At 58.0% G+C, this 8,130-nt stretch overlaps 1 protein-coding gene across 1 annotated transcript; it reads right to left on the bottom strand.

The window, feature by feature from the left end:
• Nucleotides 1-1,268: 1,268 nt before the first annotated feature.
• Nucleotides 1,269-3,661, bottom strand: LOC135286335 (uncharacterized). Its single transcript, XM_064399464.1, has 2 exons — nt 3,508-3,661; nt 1,269-3,274 (listed from the first exon to the last, which is right to left on the bottom strand). Exons 1-2 carry the CDS (start codon nt 3,520-3,522, stop codon nt 2,087-2,089), a joined length of 1,203 nt encoding a protein of 400 aa, XP_064255534.1. The 5' UTR covers nt 3,523-3,661; the 3' UTR covers nt 1,269-2,086.
• Nucleotides 3,662-8,130: the final 4,469 nt, after the last annotated feature.

Raw genomic sequence — 8,130 nt, 5'->3', positions numbered from 1 at the left:
GATGCCCATGTGGTGGCAGCCACCAACGAGGCCATGGGAGAGGCTGTGGTGGCCACCAGGCGGGCAATGGTGGCCACCAGGAGGGGACATTGGGCCGAGGTGGCCCTGGGGCCACTGGAGCGCTTTGTGGCCTCGTGTGACAAAGCCACCTTGTTCAACTGGAACATGGAGTGGTGGCTCAGGGACATTGAGGCCATCCTGAAGGGAACAAGTGTGGTGTCCCCTGATGTCCTCCAGGCCTTGGTGGACAAGGTGGCCGAGTTTGAGTGGCTGTGGGATGCCTTGGCCCGCCTCGCCAAGGATCACCTGCTGGGGACACTTGGGGTCATTGAAAAATGTCTCTTGAGTCCCTGTGGTGGCCCTGGCAGCCGCACGGTGGCCGAGCAGTGCCAAAAAGCCATCAAGGACATCCCAAGGCTGATGTTGGGACAGTGACGTCACCGCTGTGATGTCATCAGGGCAGTAATGTTACTGGAAAGGCTTGTGGCCACTGGAGTGCCACCAGCTCCTCGTGTCACCAAGAGCCCTTCAAGTGCCACCAGCCTGGGACAGAACAGGTGCCACTGGAACTGGTGGCACTGCCGTGTCCCTGGTGCCACCTGTGTGCTGTCCCCATGTCCCTGCAGTGCCCCTGGTGGTGGCCAAGGACGGTCACCTGCTGATGGCCCTGCTCGCGGTGGCCGTGTCCTGCCACTGGCCCGGTGGGGCGAGGGGACATCTTGGTGTCACCTGGCCACCAGCGGGCCACCAGTGGGCCATGGCACCTGGGGGGTGATGTCACCTCGTCCCACCTCTTTCCGGCAGGTGCCATTCCTTGGACATTTGCTCTGGTAATGTTCAAGTAGTGTTCTGGTTAATTAATTAATGCTGACATCAGCACCCCAGTGCCAGCCCAGTGCCCCCACTCCTGTCCCAGTGTCCCTGTCCCAGTGTTCCCATTTGTGTCCCAGTGTCCCCAGTTGCACTCCAGTGTCCCCAGTCCCATCCCAATGCCAGCATCCCAGTGTCCCCCATCCTGTCCCAGTGTCCCCATTCCAGTGCTCCCATGTGTCCATGTCCAGTTCTGTCCGTGTCCCTGTCCCAGTGCCACCAGACCAATGTCACTAGCCCAGTCCCATCCAAGTGTCCCCCATCCTGCCCCAGTGTTCCCAGCTGTGTCCCAGTGTCCCCAGTCCCATCCCAGTGCCAAAACAGCAAAAAAAAAGTAGAATTTATGAATTCTTCTCTCGTCACCAGAGAGTGAAAACACAACATGATGGAACCGCAAGGAGAAATAAAATAAATTGGTTTAATGCACAAGATGGTGTGGAGGCAAGTCAAGGGTTAAAACCAAACAAAGTACATCTGAACTCCCAGGAATGTTTGAATAGAATTTATATAGAACATAGGAAAATGTATGTATGTTTATGTATATAAAATATTAATATGAAATATTGTTTTGAATAATAAATATAATTCTATCTCTAAATATGTTGGTAGAAAATATATTATTGTAAAATATTTTATACAATATATATTTCAATTTTATTACTCATATATATATATATATTATTTTTTAGATCAATAATATATTATGAATATGCACCAACTCTCATGAATATGCATGAATCTCTGTGATGTAACAGAATATAAAGAACATGGTTTAATTAACAGGGAGCTATTGGCAATTAGCACCAGGATTTTATCCCTTAACAAACTTTTATAAAAATTTCAATTCTGATCCTGGCCGCTCACAGGGTGGGTCCCAGCTGATAACGGGGCGGTGGGGGACAGGACTGAGCCCCAAGGGATCCAGCAGGTTCTCCTGCATGAGAGTCCAGTGACACGAGGGGCTGGTGGCACCTGAGGGGCTCTTGGTGAAACGAGGAGCTGGTGGCACTTGGGGAGCTGGTGGCACTTGAGGGGCTCTTGGTGAAACGAGGAGCTGGTGGCACTTGGGGAGCTGGTGGCAGTTGAGGGGCTCCTGATGACATGAGGAACTGGTGGCACTTGAGGGGCTCTTGGTGACACAAGGAGCTGGTGGCACCTGAGTATCCACAGGTCTCCACAGTGACATCACTGCCCCGATGATGTCACAGCAGTGACATCACTGTCCCCACAGCAGCCTCGGGATGTGCTTCATGGCTTTTTGGCACTGCTTGGCCACTGCGCGGCCACCGGGGCCACCAGGGTCACCTGGGCCACCAGAGGGACTCAAGAGGATGTTGTCAATGAGCTCAAGTATTCCCAGCAGGCGATCCTCAGCCAGGTGAGCGCTGGCATCCCACAGCCCCTCGGCCTCGGCCACCTTGGCCACCAAGGCCATGGGGACATTGGGGGACGCCTCATTTGTCCCGTTCAGGATGATCCCGATCTCCCAGAAGCAGTAATCCATATTCCTGATGAACATGGTGGCTCTGTCACACGCGTCCACCAAGAGCTCCAGTGGCCCCAGGGCCACCTCTGCCCAATGGCCACTCCTGGCGGCCACCCTTGCCCGGCTGGCGGCCACCACAGCCTCTCCCATGGCCTCTCCCATGGCCTCTCCCATGGCTGCCTCCTCCTCACTGGTGGCCACCTGCTCCTCACTATTCACCAGCTCCTCCTCATCAGTGGCCACCTCCTCGTCGCTGGTGGCCAGCTCCTCATCGCTGGTAGCTGCCTGCTCCTCGTCACTGGCCAGCTCCTCCTCACTGCTGGCCGGCTCCTCCTCGCTGGTGGCCAGCTCGTCCTCTTCACTGGTGGCCAGCTCCTCCTTGTCGGTGGCCACTGCCTCCCAGGCATCGCGTGTGGCCCCTGCCCAGGTCACCTCCTCCTCCCTGTCCAGGGCCACCGGTGGCCGCCGGGCCATGGTCGCCAGCTTGTGCCAAGCTGTCCCCCGGCGGGCGGTCTTGTACCACAGGTCCCTGGCCCGGGCTGGGGCCACGTCCGTGCAGGCAACACAGAGCTCAGCGGCCTCCAAGGCCAGCCGGTCCCAGCTCTCCCTGAGCGTGGCCACCAACTCCTGCCAGGCGCTGGCCGCAGCTCTCACATCGGCCCAGGTGGTCCCAGGGGTGGCCCCGAGGGTGGCCAGGGCCTGGCCCAGGGAGGGGACACCACGGTGGCCCTGGGAAGTGACACTGCCGTGGTCCAGGGTCCTATGGACGTTCCAGGTGAATCTCCTCAGGTCCACGGGCAAGAACATTGGGGACACTCGCTGCCACACGCCCCTGTGTGGCCCAGTCACAGCGGCCGCCACCTTGCCCAGGGTGGCCACCACGGCCACCAGAGCCTCCAGCAGCTGGGGAGGGGACACCTGGAAAGGGGACAGGGGAGGTGTCAGGGACCTGCTGGCAATTGTAGCCTCCTGCGGTGGCCCCTGTGCCCTCCCCGGGTCCCCTTTGTCCCCTCCCTGGAGGGCTCTGCTGTCCCCTCTGTCCCTTTGCCACCCCCCCGCCCCCTCTGCCACCCTCCGTGTCCCCCCATCCCCCACTACCTCTTTTCACCACCCCACGCGTCCAGTCCCCCACCCCCGCCCCCCCGTCGCACCTCTTGGTTCTCCATGCTCACTGGGGACACCTTGGGGCCGCTCCGGTGGCGGAGGAGCCTCAGGACAAGCGCCGGTCCCGACCCAGAACCGGCCCCAGCAGCGGCGCGCGCGGAAATGGCGGAGCCGCCGCGGGACGAGCGCCGGAAAGGGGCGGGGCCAGGCACGGTGACGTCACCGCCCCAGGACCGGCCCAGGCCATGGGAAGCTCCCGAGTTTGGGCTGTGCGGGCTCCGCCCGGGGGTGCGGGGTCAGTCCCGGGGGGTGCAGGGTCAGTCCGGGGGTTTGGGGTCAGTCCGGGGGGTTTGGAGTCAGTCCCGGGGTGCAGGGTCAGTCCGGGGGGTTTGGGGTCAGTCCGGGGGTTTGGGGTCAGTCCGGGGGGTTTGGAGTCAGTCCCGGGGTGCAGGGTCAGTCCGGGGGGTTTGGGGTCAGTCCGGGGGGTTTGGAGTCAGTCCCGGGGTGCAGGGTCAGTCCGGGGGGTTTGGGGTCAGTCCGGGGATGCAGGGTCAGTCCGGGGGTGCAGGGTCTGTCCCAGGGGGTTCGGGGTCAGTCCCTGGGGTTCAGGGTCAATTCCTGGGGTTTAGGGTCAATGCCAGGGGTTTAGGGTCAGTCCCAGGGGGTTTAGGGTCAATCCCTGGGGTTTAGGGTCAATCCCAGGGGGTTTAGGGTCAGTCTCAGGGGATTTAGGCTCCATCCTAGGGGAGTTAAAATCAGTCCCAGAGGGTTTAAACTCAGTCCCAGAGGATTTAGGTGAAGTCCCTGGGGATTTAGGCTCAGTCCCAGGGGATTTAGGTGAAGTCCCTGGGGATATCACTGGCCCACACTATTGGATTGACTGGATTTTCAGCTTCAGCAGGGATTTCACTACATTTTTCCTGTATAAAAAGTGCAGAACTTGGACAAATTTGGATTCAGGAATTACAGCTCGTATGCCCATTCCCTTTTTTGAATGTAATTTCTGCTTCCAATTTTTCTAGCAAATCCCTCCCCAGCAATGGTTTAGGGGAGTTGGGCATATAGAGGAATTGATGAGTTCCCCAGTGCTTTCCCACTTTTGTAAAGGTTGAAAGAAACATTTAATTTAAATTTTAATAAATAAAATAAATAAAATAAAAATTAAATTAGTAATAAAAATAATAAAATAAAATTTAATAAATAAAATTTAATAAATAAAATTTAAATTTTAAAGGTGCAAAGAAAGGCCGTGTTTTGCTTACCCCGGTCGCCCCAACAACATGTACAGTATTGTGACTCAGTTTCCCTTCTGCAGTATTTAACCCCAAATGCACCACTCCAGTGTCTATCAGAAACTCTGTGGGAACCCAGAGCACAGGGAATATTTCTCTGCCTGCTCTGAGGGGCCCTGACCCCCTGAGAAGCACTGCCTTTGACCCTTACCCATGGAGAAAGCTTCAAGAAGGATTTCAAGATACACTGGAGTCTACAAGAATGTGAGATAGATAATGGAGAATAGTGTGATATGTGACTTGGGTGAGAGTTAGAGGCTGAATGAGGGATGTGGGACTCTGCCACCCTCGGTCCCCTCCACCCCCCTCTTCCTGCAATGCCCTCCTGTCCCCTTTGCGACCCCCTGTCCCCTCCTGCCACCCCCCATGTCCCCTCCATCCCCCTGTCACCCCCCATGTCCCTCTGTCCCCTCTGTCCCCAGTGTCACCAGTTCCATCCATGTGTCCCCATTCCCATCCCAATGCCACCATCCCAGTGTTCCCAGTTCCATCCCAGTGTCTCCATTCCAGGGTCACCAGATGTGTCCCAGTGCCACCAGTTCCACCCCAGTGCCACCGGCCCAGTGTCGCCAGTCCCTTCCTGATGTCTCCATCCCCATATCCCCTCCCAGTGTCCCCAGTCCTGTTCCACTATCCCTGTCCCAGTATCCCTGTCCCAGTGCCACCAGTCCCCTCCCACTGTCCCCAGTTCCATCCCAGTGCCACCAGTTCCATCTCAGTGCCACCAGTTCTGTCCCATTGTCACCACCCCAGTGTCCCCAGGGCTGGGTGTCCCCAGTGCCACCAACTCAGTGTCATCATTCCAGTGCCACCATCCCTGTGTCCCCAGTTCCATCCCAGTGTCACCAGCCCAGTGCCACCAGTTCTGTCCCACTGTCACCATTCCAGTGCCACCAGTCCAATGTCACCAACCCAGTTCCAGCCCAGTGTCCCCAGTCCTGTCCCAGTGCCACCAGTCCAGTGCTCCCAGTTCCATCCCAGTGCTCCCAGTGCCAGCCCAGTGCCAGCACCTCATTATCCCCATACCAATGTCACCAGCCCCGTGCCACCAGTTCCATCCCAGTGTCCCCAGTTCCATCCTAATGCCACTAGCCCAGAGTCCCCAGTTCCATCCCAGTGTCCTCATTCCAGTTGTGTCCCAGTGTCACCAGTTCCACCCCAGTGCCACCAGCCCAGTGTCTCCAGTCCCTTCCTCATGTCCCCATCCCAGTGCCACCAGTCCCCTCCCATTGTCCCCAGTTCCATCCTGGTGCCACCACCCCTCTGTCCCCAGGGCTGTCCCAGTGCCGCCACCTCTGTCTCATCTTTCCAGTGCCACCAACCCAGTGCCACCACTTCTGTCCCACTCTCACCAGTGTTTTTGGGGTTTTGGGAATCCCAGATGAAGTCTGTGAACATCCTTGGGGGCTTTGGGGAGATCCTGGAAGGGTGTTGGGGGGCTCCAGGTGAGGTTTGGGAACTCAGGTTAGGTTTTGGGGGATCCTGAGAAGATATTGGGGGTTTCCAGGTGATGTTTGGTGGTCTGAGGTGATGTTTGGAGGTTCCAGGTGAGGTTTTGGGAGGCCCAGGTGAGGCTTTGGAGAGCCCAGGTCAGGTTTTGGGGGCCCCAGGTGAGGTTTCCAAGGATTTGGGGCTTCATAGTTGAGAATTCCCAAACATTTGGGGTTTCCCAGGTGAGAACAAAGGCCAGGGGCTCAGGGGGGCTGAGGGAGGAGGGACTGGGGGCTTTTTGGGGGGCTTCAATCAATGGAGGGGGCCCGGGGGGTGCCGAGGGGGAGGCTTGGTGAGTGGGGGGGGCATCCCATGCATTTGATGCCTCAGGTTTTGGCTTTTCTGTTTTTCAGATTCTGGGCTGCTTTACTCTCTGGGTCTGGGCTTCATATTAAGGGATGGTGAGCTCTGTTCCCAGAGCAGGGAGACAAAACAATTCCTGCTCTAGCTGGGAACCCAAGGACAAATAATCCAAACCTCAGGCCCAAGAGCATAAACAACCTGGACTGAAGAGAGAAAAACAAGAAGGATGGGACTTGATCAGCTAAAGCTATAATTGGACAATGAACTCCAACATGCAAATGGCCCAGAACTTATAAAAGTGACAGACCTCGTGACCCATCGTCCATTTTGTGGCCATTTCGGGTTCATCTTGGGCGCAGCCCTGGCTGGGCTCTTGTTCTGCCCAAGGTGCACCCATGGAGGCCTTTTAAGAAATGCCCGCTTTACTGTGTGTGTGTGCCTGGCCTCTGTTGCAGGTCAGCCTTGTGAAGGCAGCAGGGAGCGGCGGGCACGGAGGGAGCCGGGGCAGCGGGGCCCGGCTGGAGCGGAGGCAGAGGAAGGCGCAGCCGCTGCCCCCAGGCCGCGGCGGCGGCGGGGCCCAGGTGCGGCGCAGAGGGTGAGCGAGGCCGAGGAGCTCGGGAGCCGCGAGCGAGGCGTGAGCGGCTGCAGGGCTGCTGTGTCCGCGAGGTGGGTGCGGTGGAAGGGGTGTTTGTGCTCTGCAGGGCGGGCGGTGCTCGCTGTGCCCGGGCTGAGGCCGGGCGGGCGCTGTGGGCAGCGGGCTCGGATCGCAGCGCTGGGCTCGGCGTGAGGCCCGCGCTCTGGGGCCGGGCATCGCTCTGGGGCTTGAATGCCGCTCTCTCTCCCTCCCTGCTGCTTTGAATTGCTCCTCGTCACTGTTAAAATTCGGTGTGTATATTCTGCTGCGAGTGTTGTAGTGATAATATCCCGAGAGGCATTCCCGTGGGATTAGTACTGAGAAACGGGGGAGCCCTTACGGGGTTGGGGGGAGCCTCGTTTTTCAAATGCAAACTTACTAGACTCTCAGAAAAGATCTGAACTAGATCGGTATGAACTAGAGGACAATCAGACGAAGCCCGAGTTTGGATGAGAGATTAATATCAGGTTTGATTTCCCGTATACCGCGGGATGAACACTCAGGGTGCTCAGGTGAGCTGGAGTATGCGAGGCTCTTCACGGTGTCAGCAGGGCAGTGGAGCCCGGCAGCAAAGCAAAAGGGAGAGCATGCCTTAGTCTGAAAGGGAAACGGGGAGAAAAGGAAAAAAGAGCCAATATTGGACAAGAAAAGTAAAAGAAAGGAAGGGAAGAAGACTTAGATCGAGTTGCTCCCGCTCTGAGGGTGGGGTCGGGCCAGGCCAAGGCGCGCCCCCCCCGCCGCCACGATCGGGGCGGGGGAGGCGCAGCTCAGACGGGGTCCCGGGCAGTGAAGGAGGAGAAAGGCGAGCCTTGGCAGGCGGGGATGCCGCCGCCACCGCCCCCACTGCGGCCACCGCCCCCGCCCCAGGAGGAGCAGCCGGGGCAGAGCCTTGTACCGGGAGAGGGGCGGGGATGGATGGCGGGTGCAGCCCCCGGCAGCGCCCCGAGAGG

This window comes from Passer domesticus, chromosome 26 (assembly GCF_036417665.1).
Source record: "Passer domesticus isolate bPasDom1 chromosome 26, bPasDom1.hap1, whole genome shotgun sequence".
NCBI classification, from domain to species: Eukaryota; Metazoa; Chordata; class Aves; order Passeriformes; family Passeridae; genus Passer; species Passer domesticus.
Note: the sequence above shows the minus strand (reverse complement) of the source record. Positions and strands in the feature narration are given on the sequence as shown.